General features: G+C 35.2%; 1 protein-coding gene across 5 annotated transcripts in view; it reads right to left on the bottom strand.

Annotated features, from left to right (window-relative positions):
• Positions 1–2,416: 2,416 nt before the first annotated feature.
• WRN (WRN RecQ like helicase) overlaps positions 2,417–21,272 on the bottom strand; it is a 152,466-nt gene continuing 133,610 nt past the window's right edge. For all 5 annotated transcript variants that reach the window (XM_030312307.2, XM_030312308.2, XM_030312309.1 and 2 more), the window contains 4 exons: positions 20,434–20,565; positions 17,680–17,842; positions 9,811–10,007; positions 2,417–3,836 (listed from right to left, as the gene is read on the bottom strand). In XM_030312307.2, the coding sequence (XP_030168167.1) occupies positions 3,717–3,836; positions 9,811–10,007; positions 17,680–17,842; positions 20,434–20,565 (612 nt within the window). In that variant the 3' untranslated portion in view covers positions 2,417–3,716. The remainder of the gene's footprint in view (positions 3,837–9,810; positions 10,008–17,679; positions 17,843–20,433; positions 20,566–21,272) is intronic.

The raw sequence follows: 21,272 nt of genomic DNA, 5'->3' as shown, positions 1-21,272 counted from the left end.
GAATTGCTGAAGAATGATGATACAACTGGGAGACTAAAGTCCAGTTCATCAGTTCTTAATCAGTTCTTACCATATTTCATTTCAAGAATGTTCAAAGCAGTGCATTAAAATAGGAGAGAAATTGAGTGTGATTTAATGTGCAACAATAGGAAATCAGCTAAATAATTCATAGTATGTGTATATAAGAAAATACTATGTCAGCATATGTCTCAGACCTTCTTTATATTCTTAAAAATTACTGAGGACCCAAAAGAGTTTTTCTTAATGTTGGTTATATCTATCACTATTTACCATTTTAGAAATTAAAACTGAGAAATTTTAAAGAAATGTTTATTAATTTTAAAAAAGCAGCAGACGGGGCGCCTGGGTGGCGCAGTCGGTTAAGCGTCCGACTTCAGCCAGGTCACGATCTCGCGGTCCGGGAGTTCGAGCCCCGCGTCAGGCTCTGGGCTGACGGCTCGGAGCCTGGAGCCTGTTTCCGATTCTGTGTCTCCCTCTCTCTCTGCCCCTCCCCCGTTCATGCTCTGTCTCTCTCTGTCCCAAAAATAAATAAACGTTGAAAAAAAAAATTAAAAAAAAAAAAAAAAAAGCAGCAGTAAATCCATCACATGGTAACATAAATACATCTTTAAAAAATATCCCCCACAAAATAGTGAGAAGAATGGCATTGTCTGGCTTCACAGAGGTGTCTGGATTCTCAGACTTGCTTCTATATTCAGTCTGTTTCTTTTTTTTTTTTTTTTTTTCAACGTTTATTTATTTTTGGGACAGAGAGAGACAGAGCATGAACGGGGGAGGGGCAGAGAGAGAGGGAGACACAGAATCGGAAACAGGCTCCAGGCTCCGAGCCGTCAGCCCAGAGCCTGACGCGGGGCTCGAACTCCCGGACCGCGAGATCGTGACCTGGCTGAAGTCGGACGCTTAACCGACTGCGCCACCCAGGCGCCCCATTCAGTCTGTTTCAATATGCATTCTTTTGGTTGATGTTTCTGAAGAAAAGTATGACATTAAACAGGCAAGTAGTTGCAAAAGGGGAGGAGTATTTTAATAGCTTTTCGAGATAATTATAGACACGCTTCTTTGGAACTATACTAAAGCTGGACACCTGTAGTTTTTTTTTATTAAAAAAAATTTTTTTTTAATGTTTATTTTTGAGACAGAGTGAGAGACAGAGTGTAAGAGGGGGAGGGGCAGACAGAGGGAAACACAGGATGAAGTGGGCTCCAGACTCTGAGCTGTCAGCACAGAGCCTGACGCAGGGCTCGAACTCATGAACCGTTGAGATCATGACCTGAGCCAAAGTCAGTCGCTTAACTGACTGAGCCACTCAGGTGTCCCGGACACCTGTAGTTTCTTAAAGATTGGGTGCAGTACGTAATCTGAAACATTTATATCTGAAAGTATAAATGAACGTTTTCCTACTCTGCTACATTAAAATCCACTGGGCCATTGTGTGGTTTGAATGAATCATTTACCCCCCATGCATGATTTTATAAGATCATATATTAGTCATCCAGAAAATATTAATTCACTGAGTTATGCAGATCTTCTAAATGTTGACAAAAACCATTGTACGATAACAAAAAATGTATTAATCACAGGATTAACATCTCATTAGAAAAGTCTTTATATTATGGGAAGCTTTCAAACTCCTGTTAGCAGACATAAGTTTTCCAAAACTATGAATTCCGCCAGAAATCTCAAATTTTATCACTGGCAACAAATAACCATCAGTTTTCCTTGAAGTGATAGGGTGGCTTCATTCAGTTTTGAGAAAATGTTCACCAAACACCCAAGTCTGAATAACCAATCACAGTTTTGTCATTCTTTTCAGTAAAAATGGTATTCCATGGAAAAAAAGAACTAATGCAATTCACAATTCAAACAATTAAACAAGTGCTTTTCCTGGAGGGCACCATCACACATTGGTACAGAGCAAAGTGTGTTAAGGACTGAGAATTAATAAAATCAATAATTTGGTGTCACTGCCGTGATCTGCACTGAAGCACCAGTGGTTTTACTCACGACTCAGCACATATCGCAACAGAGGACAAAAGGCAGATAACGTCTTGAGATGATGAAGATAGTTTTGTCTTTGCAGGTCCCCTGAAAGGGGCTCAAAGATTCCTAAAAGTCTGCAGACCACACACTTTCAGAATCCCTGTACTATAGAAAGCCACAAAAAAAGGATCTGTGGAAAACAACTTAATGACATGAGAAAAAAAAATGTTCAGAGCATTTCAAGTGAAATATAAATTTGACTAATTCTACTTCTAGACATAATCTGAAATTTAGAAAAATGACAAAAATCACCGAGAGAAGTGATTATATAACTTTATAGTATATTCATCAGATATAATGGTATGTAGCTATAAAAAATGAGACAGACCAATATATATACTCAAATGGAAAGTTCTTCATAACATATTAAGTGAAAAGAGTTTATTGCAGGAAATTGCACGTAGTGGACTCTGATTCATGTTGAAAAGCAAGAATGGGGGTGTAGATGTATATGTAAAGCATGTAAATGAATGAAGAATGATTAGAGAGCTATAGGTCACATTTAATAGGGTCTACCTTCTGGAAAGGGGCTGGTACTGACATGGTGAGAAATGGGATTACAGAGGACTTTTGTGTTTTCACTTAAGTGTTTACAAAGTAAATACATTCATGTATTATTCATATAACAAAGAAATAAAGTGAATATAAAGAGGTTTAGCAGGATACACAAAAGGGGTCAACTGATTACCTAATGGTAAAACCACTGGCGATTTTTATTTTTATTTTTTTCGTTTCTCTGGATTTTCTACTTCTTCTGCAATATTTCTTCTTTATTAACAACAATTATCTTTAGTCACAGAAAAGTCAGTTAAAGGCCATATGGTGAACTGGTTAAAGTTATATTAACTATGGTTTATAAAACCCAGTGCCAGAGTATGGGTTTTGATACTAAAGTTGCACATACTACATAAAGAGGTATTAGAATCGAATCCAACATCCTCAAAAACTAAAGGTGCTCAAAGTAATTAAGCAAATAAAAGTTAAAAAAAAAAAAAAAATATATATATATATATATCTTTGTAACATTCAATATGAAGGAATTTATTATTTGAAAAATAAAAAAAGTAGTATATAAAATCAAAGGGCACAGATGCCCAATGCAATTGGTCTCCTTTGTAATATTATTTTTCCCTACTTACATGGAATCCAAAATGCTTCATTTTCACTGGTCTGGTTTACTAATACCATTTATCAATGTATGTAAGAGTTTTTTCTAAAGATAGCAAGGACAATTGTAAAATAACTATGCTTCCTTAATTCACAAGAATGAATTTTGGTAATATATGAAGAATTTATATCACACACACAATCACCACACAACTACCAATCTGTTATTTATATCAAATCACCACTCCTTAAAATTTCCAAATATACTGTTGAAATAAAGAGATTAGAAAACTGAGCAGTAACAGAGTTTCTTAAAGCAATCTTAAAGGAAACTATTACTCTATTCTATGATGTACTCACTCAGGCTCTCGGAAGACTCAAGTAACTGTACAAGGAGATGCCAGCTGTTCAACAAATAGGTGAGTTTTACTTTAGAGATTAGAATAATTTTTAAACTGAAATGTTGGCCCCTGCTATTTTCAGAAATGAAACAAGATCCCCTCTTATAATACAGCAAGACACACATAATTCCTCTGGCAATCACCAATTTAACTAAAAAGACCTCTCTTTTTTGTTTTGGCCATTGATTGCTTGCTGGTCTCAGCTGAAGTCTCATTTTCTTTGGCAAACCACTCAGGTAATTTTCTCATTGAGGTTACAAGTGAAATCTATAGGAAAGAAAGAGAAAAAGACATATTTATAATATTGAAAATGTATGTCAGTTGTAAAAAGTAACATAGGTTACTGAATGAATATACACCCACCACCCTGCCCTTGCTGAGTAAAACAAAATAGTGAGAGCTACAGGATTTATTTCTGGATGAAAAGTAAATAAAGAAAACAGAGACAAAATCACTGTATCATCTCTTTAGGCAAATGCCTGCCATCTTGTGTTTTTATTCTTAGGCACTTAAGCATACACACACATTTGAGAAGGAAAGAACTGGGTTATTATTTCAGATTTATGTCTCATGTATATTTGCTCTAGGTTGACCAACATGGTTAATTTAATGTTCAGAGGAAGGCATCTGCTTGGGCGTGCGTGCACATGTGCGCGCGCACGCACACACACACACAGAATCACATTAAGCATTTGAAAAAATATATTTCTATGTCTCCAATGGCAGACTGACTACAGAGTGGTTTCAGCAACCACCGACACCTTGCAGAGTTGCCAAAACGTAATAGATACTCAAAAAACAACCAGTGAATAAATGAAAACAATTTTTGTTTTTTGGTTCAAAGACTCTTTGGAGAATCTGCTAAAAACTGGAGATCCACTTCTAACAATTTTAGGGGATTTATTTGTACACCAAATGAAGCCTCAAAACCCTAAGTCAAAAAGTCCCTGAAAAAAAAATTTTAAGAACCCAAAGGCAGTGGCTGTGTCCTTATGATCTGCACTTGAAAAAGATAAAACAATTTTAAGTTATGTCCCATAAGCCTAAAATGGTATTAATTAGTGTTATCTCAGTTTGACCACAGAGCTCACACTAACATGACAAAAAAATCAGTCTGACAGGAGTATACCTTGGAGTCTAGCAGAGTTGGTTTAGTTATTGAACTATGTGAAAGATTTATGAAAAGGTGAGCTCATCTAAGGTATAATATGTCTGTTACCTTAAGGTAAAAAGCATAATTTATTTAATTTCAAGAATGAAAACTCTACCTATATATTGTTCATCAATTACTTGTTATGTTTTATTATGTTTTCTATGTTTCAAAATGGTTTCAAAGGGATGCCTGGGTGGCTCAGTCAGTTAAGTGTCTGACTTCAGCTCAGGTCATCTCACAGCTCGTGAGTTCGAGCCCCACATCAGGCCTGGAGCCTGCTTCAGATTTGTGTCTCCCTCTCTCTCTGCCCCTCCCCTGCTCGTATTCTGCCTCTCTGTCAAAAATAAATAAACATTAAAAGTGTTTTTGAAAAATTAAAAAATTTTAAAAAATGGTTTCAAAATATTTAAGGGTAGGGAAAAAAAGTAAAATATCCTTAACAGAAAACTGTGAAACCATGAATTTAGAAAAGGTAAAAACTACTAGCTATTTCAGCTTGATTAAAGACATGCAATGGAAAAGAAAGAGTTGTTCACCCTTTAGCAAAAGCTAAAGGAAAAAAAGAGGCTGAGACAGCAAATTTTCCCCTAGGTACCCATTTCCTCACAAGGAAGAGAAGCCCAGGAGAACAGATTAGATATATATCTACAGTATGACACTATATTTGACTCAAAAATAATAAATATTAGGGATATAAAGTGGTACAGACAAAGGCATTTGGGCAGAGAGAAAACTGATCCAGAGATATTTTTTCTTCCCATAAGATCTTAACATCACAATCCTCTGAAGCCTATGTTGCTTACAATTACAGTTTGAATGCCTGTGTGTGTTGGAAAAAGGAAATCAGTTAAGATTATAACAACACCAAAAAGTAAAACAGAGCATGACATCTGAACAGTAACAGAGCAGAGAAAAAAACCCTAAGTCTTGCAGCCAAAAATCATGGAATAAACAGGGACTTTGAAACAAGACAGACTAGGTTGGAGTTCTAACTGAGTCATTTGCTAAATGTATGACCTTATGAATGTTAGTTTCACCTCAACTTCTTCACATAGAAAATGAGAATAACAGTACAGAGCATCACTGGATTACTTAGAAAAGTTAAATGAGAATAAATGCACGATATCAAAACACATTCTGATTTATTCTTGGCATTCATTAATTAGTAGCTAAAATCACTGAAAAGTGTTTTGTCTTCTATAACATTTCTATGAAATACAATCTTCAACATTTACCATACAATTACAATAATGATCTTGTTTCACTGAGAAAGAAGGAAAACGCTTACTTACGCTGAGGGCATCTTTTGAGTCTCAACAATAAGTATCTGGAGAGACTTAAATTATGAGAAGTAAGTCACCTAACAGAAACAATGCCTTTCAGTGACTACTTCCTTTATGCAGTAGACAACTAAAATTCCCAGCGATTATAATAACATTTTAGGGGGAATTTATATCTTTTTTATATTCCAAATTCTATTAAGAAATATTATTAAGTTGAGAATACAAAGCAGTAACTCATTTGTTGATTGTATGTGCACATACATATGTAAGCAAACAGAAATATATATGTTCTATTCACAATTTTACCTATGAATGAGAATCTGTAAATAAATCTATTTTTGAATTGCTGATTGGCTGATTCCAAGAAGTTAGTCTTTGTGAAATTCTGTGACTTTTATCTTTCAGTGAAAAATCACAAGGTTGTTTTCTATCAACTTTAAGAATTGTTATAGAATACAAAACAGTTAACAGCATGCACTATTTTCTTAACAAAAAAGAGAAAACAAAAACTATGCCTAAAAAAAAAGAAAGCTTAAGAAAGTTCTAATTTTTCTGAAGTACTGAATTTTCACAATAATGATATCACTCATAAGGCATTTTTCTGAGTATCTCAAAACAGTATGTAAATAATATTGTACATTTTAATTTATAGTGAAACTTAGTGGCAGGGCAGGAAATATCACATATACTCTTTCTTAGGCAGTGAAGAAAAATGAGAAGGAAAAAGTGATTTGGGGGAGAGGGTTCTGGGAAGATGGTGGAAGCAGCAGCATCGTTTTTTAATCTCTCTGAATGCCACCATTAAAACAAAATGGAGAGCAAAACCAAAAACTCATCATCTACATTTACAATGAAACTAAGTTTAAAGGTATTCCAAGGAAATCCAAACTATAGTGCATGAGGACAAACCAACAGCCATAAGGCCTGCACAGTACCACTTGTGTAGGAGAGAAAGCAGAGGCAAGCAGTGAGGTACCTGAGAAGAGAAGAACCCCAAAGTAGCCCACAGGTAGTCATCAGAAACCATGGTAGATTAGTGTGAAAACAGCATCTGAAAATGCGAGGGCTCCTGCCCAACCCAACCGCAAGTGACTAAAAGGAGTCTACAGTGGTAGAGTCATGGCTTCCTGCAAACACTCCTGACCAGCTAATGCTGTCTTCTAGGAGAACCCCTTGGATACAATCAAATCAAGCAGGACAAGTAATAGAGAGACAAAGGGAAGAGTAGCAGAGGAGTGTATCTCATAAACTAAGTTTCCATATTTTGAATGTTACACAAAATAACAGAAGAGAGTGCCCTGTAAGCTTGGAAAAACTATCTTGAAACACGCCTTCTTTTGACAGTACAGGAAAACTACTTTCACATGAAAATGAACAATAGGAAAGTATTAAGGTCAAATTTGACACCAGAAGACTTGCTGAGATACAGAATAAAACTGTAACCTCTCAAAATGAGCTGAAAAACATGAAGAAGCTTCCTCAAAACATGAAAGAACGTCATAAAACAAAATCAGAAAAATTCAAAAAGGAGGGAAGTTCAGTGAAGAATTAGAAGCAAAAGAAAAAAGTGTATAGAAGCGAACATTAAACTACGAGGAACATAGCCATAAACATAACAGATTCTGCCCAAAGATACAGAAGGGGAAAAAGAAGAAAATTTTAAAGAGAAATGAAGAACTAGAAAGAAGTCATGAGAAGTGACAACTAATGCAAGCTAGGCAAAGAAGATCCAATATAGACACAGTATGAGTCCCTGAAGAAGAAATATAAAGCAGTGGGACAAATACTAAAAAGTACTATTTAAGAAAACTTTCCAGAAATTAAAAAAATTAAAAAAAGATGTATTTAAAGAACCCACTGTGTACCTACATATGTTGGATCAGAACTGCCAATTATCAGGACATAATTAATTTTCCTTCATTAAACATAGGCACGATTGAACTTCTACAGCAACCACAACACATGTAAAACTACAACGCATCAACTAATACAAAGAATTTGTTTTCACATTATTATGTATCAGAAGACTCATAATCTTATGATGAAATAGACTAAGAGATACAATCCAGGTTAGCAGAAAAGATGAGTGTTCACATAGGAAATACGTGAAACCAGCTCTACAGTATTCAGGGTAGAATACTTTGTACTTGGGAGGAGGTTGAAAGAAAAATACTTTGGCTGGCTCACTCCTCTCTTAATCCACCTCCTAGCCCCAATAACCTTGTTCCTCTAAATGGGGGTGGGGGGAGAGGACTACATCCAGTAGGCTCAGCATGACTTCCACCCATTCACCCAGTCCCCCTAAATCTCCCCACTCTGTTGTTGGCATCTGATGCTATTTCGATAAGGGAAAAGCCAAATGCTAATATGTTATTAAATACAGTATTTCACATAAATGTGTACCGATAATCAGGAAAAAATAACAAGTTAGACCTTTTCCTTTACTGATAGGTAGAAGCTGGTAAAAATTTAAGGGTTTAGGGGTGCCTGGGTGGCTCAGTTGGTTAAGCGTCTTGGCTCAGGTGATGATCTTGACAGTGAGCTTGAGCTCAGTGGGCTTGAGCCATGCATCAGGCTCTGTGCTGACAGCTCAGAGCCTGGAGCCTGCTTCAGATTCTGTGTCTCCCCCCCTCTCTCTGCCCCTCCCCTGCTCATGCTCTGTCTCTCAAAAAGGAATAAATGTTAAAAAAATTTTTTTTAATAAAATAAAATATAAAAATTAAGGTTTTAGGCACTTGGTATAGATTTCAGAAATAAAAGGCTGGGAAACAGAAGCCAAATTTCACTACCACCATCCCAACATATATTCTCTTTTATGTCCTTCTTATAGCTAGCTCAATTGTGTAAATAATGAAAAGAAGTCCAATTTAATCCAATTTCATTAGGTTATCTAGGACATGTCTAAATGCAAACCTAACTGAAGTACAGAATTTAAAAACACCAGTTCCTCTCATTTTTAAACTATTGAGAAAAGCAATTTAACTGCTGGAAATCCCACAAGGACTACCTTAGAACTGAAATGGAATCCCTAATGCCCTACCATAAATATTAGCAACCACCTACTACTATGCTTTCTAGTTAATTATTAGTTTTCACAACTTTTATCATGTAGTCATATAATTTCAGCTACAAGATACTGAAGGTTAAATTTTCAAATTATTCAATCATTTAATAGAATCATTACCAAAGAACAGTCATCTCATCCAACATGCAGAGCAATAATTTCCAAAGCATTTAATTTTAATAAATATACCATCTAAAATAATACTAAACTCATGGTCTTTCTCTGATCATGCAAAAAGTATGCTGGGATATACTCAGGACCATGTACAACAATTACTCCTGTGCCTGAAAGATTCAGTATAACAGGAACAAAGCATGATGAATGACAGAATGACAGACACACTGACTTTGGGGGGTATTTGTAATAAAATTTGTTTTCCTTTTCATTAACTACATAAACTGCCAAATGCTCAAAGCCAATATTAACTATGTCTATGAAAGAAAGAGAATTGTCAGGCTACATATAGCCAGGATGAGGTAGATGTAAAATTTAAGCTGATAATCCACACAAAAAGCTAAATAGATGGGCTACATGTCCCTTTTTCTGTCATTTAAAAAATCACTTTCCTCAAATAAGATTTATGAAAAACAAAAGAAATAAAGCACAGATTAAAAAGTAACCTTATATCAGAATTTATACATTTAAAAAATACAGCATTCTAGTATTAGAATATGCAAATTGAACCAACTGACACTGTATGAAAATTCTACATATAATTAACACCTTGGTATTAGCACCTACTTCTTCCTTGCTTCTCTTAGAACTTGAACAGCTCTCTTCAGAGTTGGGGAAACATCTCTTTCTGGTGGAATCACAGGAAAGCTGGTCTAACCGTCTGTTGTCACCATCTTTTTCCAGGATCTCAATTGCCATATGGATAAGGTATGTGTCAATGTTTTTAGGAACCAATGCTCTAATAAGTTTGATTTTATTTATATCTGTAAAGGATGAAAAAATAAGATTTAAAAATAAATTACACAGAACATTTTAGAAAGCTTTGAGCTGAAAATAGTGAAATATTTTGTAGAAAGCAGGGAGGAGGGTGTCCAAAGAAAATGTTCCTCTTTCAAATGCCTACAGCCCTACAAACAGAAATTAAGTAAAATGTGTCTTCCCCTCACCCGTGCACCACCTGCAATTAGCCCTTGCCTCCAAGACTCAAAGTCAGGTCAATGCCAGCGAATTCATATAAATTATGTTTCAAACTGTTTTTTGTGAGGTGCCCTGAGAAACGACTATCTACAGAACTGTTTCTAAAGGAATTATGCTTCAAATTCCAAATATCAATTACAATCATTTTTGAAAATGACTTATTCTTAAAATTTTTTTAATGTTTATTTTTTGAGAGAGAGAAAGAGTGCAAGTGGGGGAGGAGCAGAGAGAGAGGGAGACACAGAATCTGAAGCAGGCTCCAGGCTTCGAGCTGTCAGCACAAAGCCCAACACAAGGCTTGAACCCACGGACCATGAGATCATGATTTAAGCCAAAGTCGAACACTTAACCAACTGAGCCACCCAGGTGCCCCATGAAAATGACTTATTCTTAAGACAGAAGGTAATCACACTTGTAAATAAAATGCTAATAAAAAAAAGATCCTTTCAATAGATAGTGTAGCATAACAGAACACACTATTTAAAATGCATAGTAACTGAGTTTTCTGAGAAAGAAATAACAAGGAATTTTTAATTTTTGTAACTCAACAGAACCGATTCAACTGTTGTTGTGTCTTCACACCTTTTACAAATTATTTAGCAATCTCCCACAGACCACTACTTATGTTTCAAACACTTCCAACATCACATTCATGTGAAATGTTCTAGGAGTAGCTTAAAACTAAGCAGCTTGGAATCTATTCACTCATCTTCATGTAAACTAGTATAAAACATTTCTGACACCCAATTCAAATTCACAATGCCACCCTGAAAAGGTGGTCTTTCAGTTATTCCACTTTTCAAGGTTTATATTCTCCTTTCAAAGATCTTATCTTGCTACTCTTGGACTTAAACAAACAAAACAAAAAAAACACTGCAGTTACAAAAAAACGCAACAGGAAGAGAAAAGGTTACACAGCTAATGGAAACTAAGACCATGGGGTATCAATGATTTAGCCTCTACTCTAACTTCAAAGTTTTAAAATGTGAAACTGATTCTAATCAAAAACTTGGAAAGATTGGCAAACTACCTCTATAACTGTGCTATCTCATAATATAAGCACTACCCACATGTAGCTACCTGAAATGTGGCTAGTGTGGCTAAGTAACTCAATACTTAATTTTAAGCAAACTTAATTTAAAATTAAATTTGAAAACTGATACTTGATTCAGTTATCAGAAAAATTTTACATACATTTGGAACACATGGAGTATCTTCATCTACTTTATTCAGCTATCAATTTATGAAAGCTAAATACAGATCAAGTATTTTCGATTACAATTTACTATCAAAATTGACATATGCTGTAAATATAAAATGCATACACAATTTCAAAGGCATAGTACAAAAAATAAACAAAATATCTCAATAATTTTATATTGATTTTATGCTAAAATGGGTAACATTTTTAATACATTGAGTTAATTAAATTATATAATTAGAATTCATACATCTGTTTATTTTTACTTTTCTATTTTATTTTTTACTTTTTTAATGTGGCTACTAGAAAACTTAAAATTGCATATGTGAATAATAATATATAGACTTGTTGAATCTCTTTGCTGCACATCAGAAACTAATGTAACACTGTGTGTCAACTATACTTCAATTAAAAAATTTTTTTAATTAAAAAAATAAAATTGCATGTATGGTTCATATCATATTTCGTTTTGGATAGTGCTGCCCTAGAAAAACCATACAAAATTTCCTGTACTCCAGCCAACTAACACGACTATATTATATTACATTTATTTTCTTCTATGGGTATTTAAGTCCTGGGTAAATAAACTATACATCCTTAATTTCATCATACTGTAAATGTACATTATACAAGCGAATTCTTTGGAAACATAGTTCAATAACTTTGAATTATCATGGCATCATAGATTCAACGAATTATTTTGAAAGGAAAAATGAGATATTTTATTCCATTTGAAACAATGTGTTTCTGAAATTAGAATGTCTTCTTTTCATAAAAGTATGATGTGTAAACATTTGCTTATAGTTTTAAACCACTGTTAATGATTAATAAATGTATAAAGTTATTGTACTATAATTTGAATATAATTTCTAGATATAATTAGAAAATCCTTATATTCACATTACACATTTCTGTAAGTACCCTTAATATTTTTATCTTAACGTTGATTTACTTTTGAGACAGAGAGAGACAGAGCATGAACAGGGGAGGGGCAGAGAGAGAGGGAGACACAGAATCTGAAGCAGGCTCCAGGCTCTGAGCTGTCAGCACAGAGCCTGACGCGGGGCTCGAACTCACGGACCGTGAGATCATGACCTGAGCTGAAGTTGGACGCTTAACAGACCGAGCCACCCAGGCGCCCCAATATTTTTATCTTAAAGTCATCCTACAACATATACATGCAAATAAGGGGCATCTAGCATTAAAGATACATCTCCTGCCCTAGCTTTACAGGCAAGTAAGTGCTGAAAATTTCTACTGGAGAATAATGAACACTGGCTGCAAAGCTTTAAAAGAGATCATATTACTCCTAGTTTTGTGGCAGGTCCCTTGGAAGCCACCCTTAATTTTCCAGTTACATGCACATAAACAATGGAAGAATGAGATTATTCAAATATTTTTTTTTTTTAACGTTTATTTATTTTTGAGACAGGGAGAGACAGCATGAATGCGGGAGGGTCAGAGAGAGAGGGAGACACAGAATGTGAAGCAGGCTCCAGGCTCTGAGCTGTCAGCACAGAGCCTGATGCGGGGCTCGAACTCACGGACCGCGAGATCATGACCTGAGCCGAAGTCGGATGCTTAACCGACTGAGCCACACAGGCGCCCCAATATTTTTATCTTAAAGTCATCCTACAACATATACATGCAAATAAGGGGCATCTAGCATTAAAGATACATCTCCTGCCCTAGCTTTACAGGCAAGTAAGTGCTGAAAATTTCTACTGGAGAATAATGAACACTGGCTGCAAAGCTTTAAAAGAGATCATATTACTCCTAGTTTTGTGGCAGGTCCCTTGGAAGCCACCCTTAATTTTCCAGTTACATGCACATAAACAATGGAAGAATGAGATTATTCAAATATTATCCAGACACCTCATTAAATGTCTTGCCTAATTTATTAAGCATAGTTACAATTTCAACTCCATAAAAAATCTTAAAATTACATAAACATGGATAAACTAAAACATTAAAAAGTTTTAAAACTTCTGTAAATATTAAATAACAAGGACAAAACCTACTTAGCAAATAAGACAGCATGAAAATAATACATGTGATTTCTCAATTCACAAATACTCTGTTTTCAGGTATAAGATTAGGCCATAATAAAATAATAGAAAATTCTCAATTCAGTATTTTGCAGAATTTAAATGCCAATCAAACCTGTTCACTAAAACACCAAATTATATAATATGGCTACAGTTAAATAAAACATGAAAATAACGCATCTGAGTCATTAATGTAGTACGTACATCTTCATTTCTTATTACAATTTATAATTCAAAAATGTCTTCTCTGACTAGAGAATAGTATTTCTCTTATCACGTATCAAGGAAAAACAAAAATTCAAAAGTAAAATTTCACATTTCAATAAGTGTTATCTTACACACTATAAATATACAATCAAAGAAATAAAATTTAGAGCTCATAGTTCTCAAAATCTAACTTTCTCAATTTTGGCTTTGGAAGTAAACTACAATAATATATTTTTTCACATTATATGTATAACCTACATAGAGTGTATAGGCAGAAAGATGAATTAAATGTTTAATAAGTAGATTTCAAAGTTTTCTTTATGTAGAATTTCAATTTAGTATGAATCTCTAAATGAAAATTTATTTGCTATATTCAGTATATAGTGGTAAAGACAAATTTTTTGTTGTTGTTGTTATCTATTTTGAGAGAGAGAGAAAGATCATGTGCATATACAAGCAGGGGAGGGGGAGAGAGAGCGAGAGAGAGGGAGAGAAAGAATCCCAAGCAGGTTCCACTCTGTCAGCATAGAGCTGGACACTGGGCTGGATCCCACAAACCGCAAGATGATAACTTGAGCTGAAATCAAGAGCTGGACACTCAACTGCTGAGCCAGCCAGGAGCCCCAAGACAAATGTTTTTTGTTTTGTTTTGTTTTTTAATTTTTAAAATATTTTTTTATTTTTGAGACAGACAGAGAGAGAGAGAGAGACAGACAGACAGACAGACAGAGCATGAGTGGGGTAGAGGCAGAGAGAGAGGGACACACAAAATCTGAAGTAGGCTCCAGGCTCTGAGCTGTCAGCACAGAGCCCGGTGTGGGGCTAGAATTCACGGACTGTGAGATGATGACCTGAGCTGAAGTTGGACGCTTAACCAACTGAGCCACCCGGGTGCCCCTTAATATTTCTTAATTTAAAAAGTTGTCTGACATCAGAAATGAAAATTGCTAAACTCAGAATGTAGAGGAGACTAGAGAATATTTAAAGATACTAGACATATAAATATGTTAACCTGATTATATGTAAGTATATTTATTTTACCCATCAATGAGAGGTTTATAAACCCAAATCTTACACCAGGATTAGAAACTGCATATTTCTTTCTTTAAATAGTTGGCAGTACGCTTAAACATCGTATAGTAAAAAGAAAAACTTGCTCAGTCATTAATCTTGACATGATATTAAAACAATCTGCAACTCTCTAGGCCTCAAATTCCTATCTCTGAAACAGGGCTGGATTAGCACAGTGAAAATTTAATGATTTCCAATTTCCTTTCCAGGTCTAAAATCCTGTAATTTTACAACTATATGATTTGTAAAGCAAATTAGGCACACCTGGATTCTTTACCATAGCCAAAATAAAATAGATGTTGTCAATAATTTGCTAAATACTAGAATGTTAAATCCTTCCCTACCATTTCCCTCTGCCAATAATGAATCGAAATTAGAACATCTATTTTATGTCATTCAAGAATATCTGCCCAAGGGATACCTGGGTGGCTCAGTCGGTTAAGCATTCCACTCTTGGTCTCGGCTCAGGTCATTATCTCTCAGTTTATGGGTTTGAGCACCTCTGCACAGCGCTGCCAGTGCATCTGGCTACCGCTTCGGTCATGATCTTGCGGTTCATGAGTTTGAGCCCCCCATTGGGCTCTGTGCTGACAGCTCTGAGCCTGGAGCATGCTTTGGATTCTGTGTCTCCCTCTCTCCCTCCCCTGCTTGCTCTCTCTCTCTCTCTCTCTCACACACACACACACACACACACACAAAATTAAAAAAAAATTAAAAAAAAATTTTAAGATGAGGAAAACTGGGGCTTGGGGAGATTGGGTAATTTGCCCAAGGTCACATAGCTATGAAATGGTAAGCCTACATTGAAACAGGTCAGCAGTCACCAGAGACTTTGCTCTCACTGACCAGGCTGACACATTCGCCAGTCTTCAGGATTTAAGGAAGGTAGCCAATGATACCAAACACGATGGTCAACAGGAAGCAAAAAAACAAAAAGGAAAAAGGAAAAAAACTGCACAAACTCTTTCAGAGAATACCACCTACTACCCAACAGCCTTATCAAAAGACAAACATTTCTTTAAGTCCTGAGAGATTATACATACACAAAGGAAAAAAATAATTCCACAAGTATTAAAATCAAGAAGGCATCGGAGTCTTTGACTTCCTTTACAATACTATTTTACTTTGCATTGGAGAAAGAGAGGTTTGATATAATCATAGTTCTAACCCTACAAAGTAATTACGGTTTTCCTTCCTCTACCTTAATTTCAAGGTAGGTGGCTGCTGGAGTTGGAACAATGGGAATGTGACCAGGACAGCTGCCTAGCTTTCTCATAAGATGATTCACGGCTAAGTAAGCTTGGATGTTTTATCACAGTCTGTGATACAGCACTCAGGTTTTCAGATTTAGAGACCTACTTTAACCTTAACAGATCCACATTAGCCATGCTCACGAGCTGTCAATTCCCTGATTTACAATTATGAATTCACAATTAATCACACAGATAAGTATCCAGATTAGCAAGACTAGTGCATACTTTCCCTACAGACAGATCTACTTGAGAACTCAAATTATAACCAGAAAGCAAGAAGTGATATAGAAGCAGAATTAGTTGCTGAAATGTCTTCCTCAAATACTCAAATAAGATCTTGGGATAACTAATCAATAGGCCCTTAATATACTTGAAGTCTCATTGGCCAGGATCAGAACTTGAATGTTTGTTTTTTTGAAATAGTTGGCAGTACAACTTTCATATGGATAATTAAAACAAATATTTTAGGGGTGCCTGACTCAATTGAGAGAGCATGTGATTCTTTATCTCAGGGTTGTGAGTTTGAGCCCCACACTGGGCACAGATATTATCCAAAGGAAAGAAAGAAATGTAAATAAATAAATAAATAAATAATCAATCTTTTAAGGTAAAAAGAAAGAAAAATTTTAGTTCTCTGGGAATAATTTAGATGACTACTACCCACACTTGCCTCTTTGTCTTTGTCTTCCCCCTCTGCCTCCATAGTTGATCAATGGAAGCGATGAAGGTGTCCTTTCTTTAGGCCTTCAGTCAAGCTTTCCTCAAACCTAGAATTATTGCTGCCTTTTAAGGTGACTTTAATATCTTTGTTCTAACCAATTTAATATAGTATTGACTGTGCTTTCAGAAGGTGATCTTATTTCCCTTATTTCCAAATTTTGGGGGGGAACTGCCTAGTTGTTCCCAAGTGGTAACGAATCTGAGTTAATAAAAACTTAAGTATTTGCATTGCGGTTTTGGAGATAAGGCTTTTTGTATGTCTACTGCTCTGCCCTAAGAATGTGGAAATATTTATCGGATTTATTGAATTCTAACATGCCCAGGTTGCACATGTAGGGAGAAAAATCTTCTGAGGTAGCTCATCTTTAATTCTGTAAAAAAACAGATCATAATTTTTAAGTTTCTGCAGGGCAAGAAACTTGGTCTCAGCACGGCTGAGGTTCTGCAGCAAAGTGACAAGAGGACACCATTCTACGTGGGGGCCTAGAGACCTGGGACCAGCCCTTCAACATCACACTGACTGAGACCACTGATTGTACGGAATAAGAATTGTAGAATAAGGCTACTTCAGTGAAACAAATGACAAGGAATCTGTAAGATTCAAGGGGAAGTGAGAAGTCAATACGGGAAATGAACATGGGAAAAAAACATGTTGTTTTCAAGGGGTGAGGCAGAAGTTAGAAAAGGATGAAAGTTCATTGTCTTGGGGGTAGTGGAAGTTGTATTCTAAAGCCGAAAAGGAAACCAAGAATTTCTCAGATGCAGTCTCCTCTGAGTGGTAATGGGAAGAAAGACTGGTTTTGAAAAACAATTAACAAGCATTACCAAAGTAAGTTTTCATAGTAGCATAAAGGGTTAATGCTGGTGAAGTGAAAAATATTAGTGGATTGCTTGTTTACTTCATCTGGGTTCAGTGACTCAAGTCATTAAGGCTGTAGACGAGGGTCACAGTGATCACCTGAGTTGATGGGAGGGTTTCGGATAACATCAGCAATAATCTTCTGAACCTCTGGAGTCAGGCCTGCTCGCTCCGTATCAAGTGGGCAGCCAGCTCTCACCGCCTGGGATAAGTGCATGCCAACTGCTGTGAGAGGCAGAATCCTATTCTCAGCTATCCTCATCTAGAGAAACAGGAACAAAACAACCAGTGAGGTTTCAAATGTTTGCACGGTACTGTATGCAAATAAAAGGTCCAAAACCTTCAGGTAGTAAATGTTCACTGAGAAATAAACAATGCACTGAACTTTCATTCCAAATTTTCAAGTTTACTATTTCTTTAAAACTGCCCACATTATACATCTCCAGTTCTACTTTTTATACTTACTGTATTGAATAAAACAAAATCATCCAGCTTTAGCTAAGAACTCATTCCTCAATCCCTCTATAATTATTCACTTTAAAAACCTATCAGTAGTAGAGAGTAATCATTCTGTGGAAGTCTACTGACTGCCACAGCCTTTTGAAAATAGAGGAAACTGTAATCCAATATTCTATAATTGAACTACTACATGGTATTTCAGTTATATGAATTTCCAAGAAGACAAGTCCTAAAACGCTTAGTGATAATGTAAGGCTCCAGGTGCATTTTATAAAAGGTTCTTGAGAAGACTTTAATAAGGTTTTTATATTGGCTCTATTCGTAAAATAATAACCACAATTTATTCTGTCATCTCTTGCCTAGCATTAAACTTAAGATGAATTGTTTTAAATTTAGGACAGCATTACAGATTCATGTAGCTTTTTAAACAAAGGTAGTTCCAAATCCATTTACGATGTACATTAGATAAAACATTGCTTTAAATACTCAGAAAGTTTAGTCAGCTCTAAATTATTTCATGATACTCTCTTAATATATCTTTGAAGTATGAATTTGGATTGTATTTACGTGAATGTCGATACTTTCACGGAATAGAACATTTGAAGCGCTATTTACATCCTTCAAAGGTAGATTTTAAATTACCTTAATTAAATGTCTACCTTTTTCTACTACACAGTATGCACCATGTGTGCATAATATCAGGGTTATTTGATCCCAGGCATCAAATTACCTAGAACTAATTGTATTATTGCTCCAGATTAATTAGTCCTTAGGTATGGTTAATTTTGTGGTTAGCTGGCACAGACCCTCTCAGACCCGTGGGAAGAACAGATAATTGTACCATGATATTACACAATAACAAACAACAAAATAATAGCATAAGACATTAATGAAAATACACCATTCTTCACATTTTTAACCATGAATATGTAATATAATACTTAAACTACATGAAACCACATATCATGGCATAGTATTAGAATGTACTTTATAGAAGCTATGCCAAATTTTCTTAGTACCATATTCAGTTATGCCATAGATATTGATGTTCAATTTATGTATATATAAGCATATTTAACACACATGTGTAAATTACTATTTAAATAAGAAATTTTTTCAAAAATAGTTCAATGGAATTACTTGGTTTCTTCTGTAATGGCTTTGGTACTTTTAATTTTAGAAATTTGACTGTTTAATTAGAATATCTATTAAGTGATGAAGACAAACTATGGACTGTTTTTCATATTTACACTGGACTTTAACCAGAATAAGAAGTGTAATGTAGACTAAGAAATAGACACAGAGAATAGGAAAAGTAGGTATTGGACCATATAGCCTTTTCCAAATCAATTTAATGACAGGATAGGAATTCAAATTAATTAAACCTAGATGGAAACCTAATTCTGTCTCTATTTCACTAAGATATACTCTTCATTTTGTATATTTTAAGAAACCTCAACAGCCTTAAGGATTTAGGCCAGAACACTGAATATGAAAAAACATTAATATGGCCATTTTTCACAGTAATGAAGATTTTTTTCAAAGACCATCAGGCATGGTTTAAAAAACAGAATAGTATTAGAGGATACAGAGTGGAAAACAAGTTTGTTGTTAGTGTTTTTTTTTTTAAACTTATTTCTAGCTTCTTGGACATCCTTCCAATGATATTCTATGCATTTCTGTATAATACACAAGGATATGTCAATAAATAAAAATGCATATATATACACACAAATTTATGTTTTTCAAACAGCTCTGCATCTCCCCTTTAATGTATCTTGGAGATAATTCTTTATCAATACATAAGCTAATAGTTATTAAACTATTAGTCCCAGCTTTAAAAAAAATAGAGTCTTAAAATATGGCTGCTCTAATATCCCTAAGCTGTAAGTGTGTTTAACAGTACCTCTATACAACCTCTATAAAATAATCATGGTCAAAGTATACTTGCTGTTTTTACTTAATTGACAACAGTAGCCTTAGCAGAAAAAGAAAATGACATTCTAGTCTAAAATTACATATGGGGCGCCTGGGTGGCTCGGTCAGTTAAGTATCCGACTTCAGCTCGGGTCATGGTCTCACGATCCTTGAGTTCGAGCCCCGCATCAGGCTCTGTGCTGACAGCTTGGAGCGTGGAGACTGCTTCAGATTCTGTGTCTCCCTCTCTCTCTGCCCCTCCCTGACTCATGCTCTGTCTCTCTCTGTCTCAGAAAATAAATAAAAACATTAAAAACAAATTTTTTTGATTAAATATAAAATGAAACAATAGAAAATATTGTAGGATTGATTATAAGAATTTTATCCCAAGTCACAACTTTAATATTTGAAAAACTGATAAAACACATGTTTACATAAATTTGACAATCCCCTCTAACTTGAAAGTAAAACACTTACCAAAGACATCTTCTTTTCTTGGAATAAAGAATACGTGATGGCCACAGACTGCGAAAGGGAGCATGCTCCATTTTTCGGCACCAGACTGTTCCCTTGTTTTTCCTGAAGTTTTGTATTTGGAAAGAGGTCTGTCTACAAAATTTAAAGTGTAACAAAATGATCAATAATAATATCAATATAATGATAGAGTATTAATATGGTCATTAGGCATTGGGGGGAAAAGTCTCTAAAGAACAGTAAAAAATTCACTTTTTACAAAGAGCTCAAAAAAGGTTTTTTCGTTTTTTGTTTTTTAATGTTTGTTTATTTTTGAGAAAGAGAGAGAGAGAGAAGAGTGCATGCTCACGAGAGAGGGCAGAGGAAGGACAGAGAGAGAAGGGAGACAGAGAATCCCAAGCAGGCTCTGTGCTGGCAGTGTAGATCCCACAACCTCGGGATCATGACCCAAACCGAAATCGAGTCCTACACTCAACCAACTGAGCCACTCAAGTGCCCCTGTTTTTGTTTTTATCTATTTATCTAAAAAGATAAAATAAGGCTAGAGGGAATAAGTTTTTTGATAAAATATTTGTAATGGCAAACATGATTATAGGACCAGAAATGTCTAGCCTCCCCGTTAGCCAATAAGAGGGAATAACAAATGAACTATAATGTGGACCACTCTGACCCTAAATTTCTTAATCCCTGGAAGTGAATGTTGAATGAATGAATAAACCAAATTAAAATTCAAACTCAGATACCACACCCACAAATTCTAATATATCATAAGTAAATATATCATCACTATATACATATAGTTTAAAAAGATATGTACAAACTGTGGCTCTAAACTTGAAGCA

This window comes from Lynx canadensis, chromosome B1, assembly GCF_007474595.2.
Source record: "Lynx canadensis isolate LIC74 chromosome B1, mLynCan4.pri.v2, whole genome shotgun sequence".
NCBI lineage: Eukaryota > Metazoa > Chordata > Mammalia > Carnivora > Felidae > Lynx > Lynx canadensis.
The sequence above is the reverse complement of the archived record's forward strand: the minus strand, read 5'-3'. Positions and strand labels throughout refer to the sequence as shown.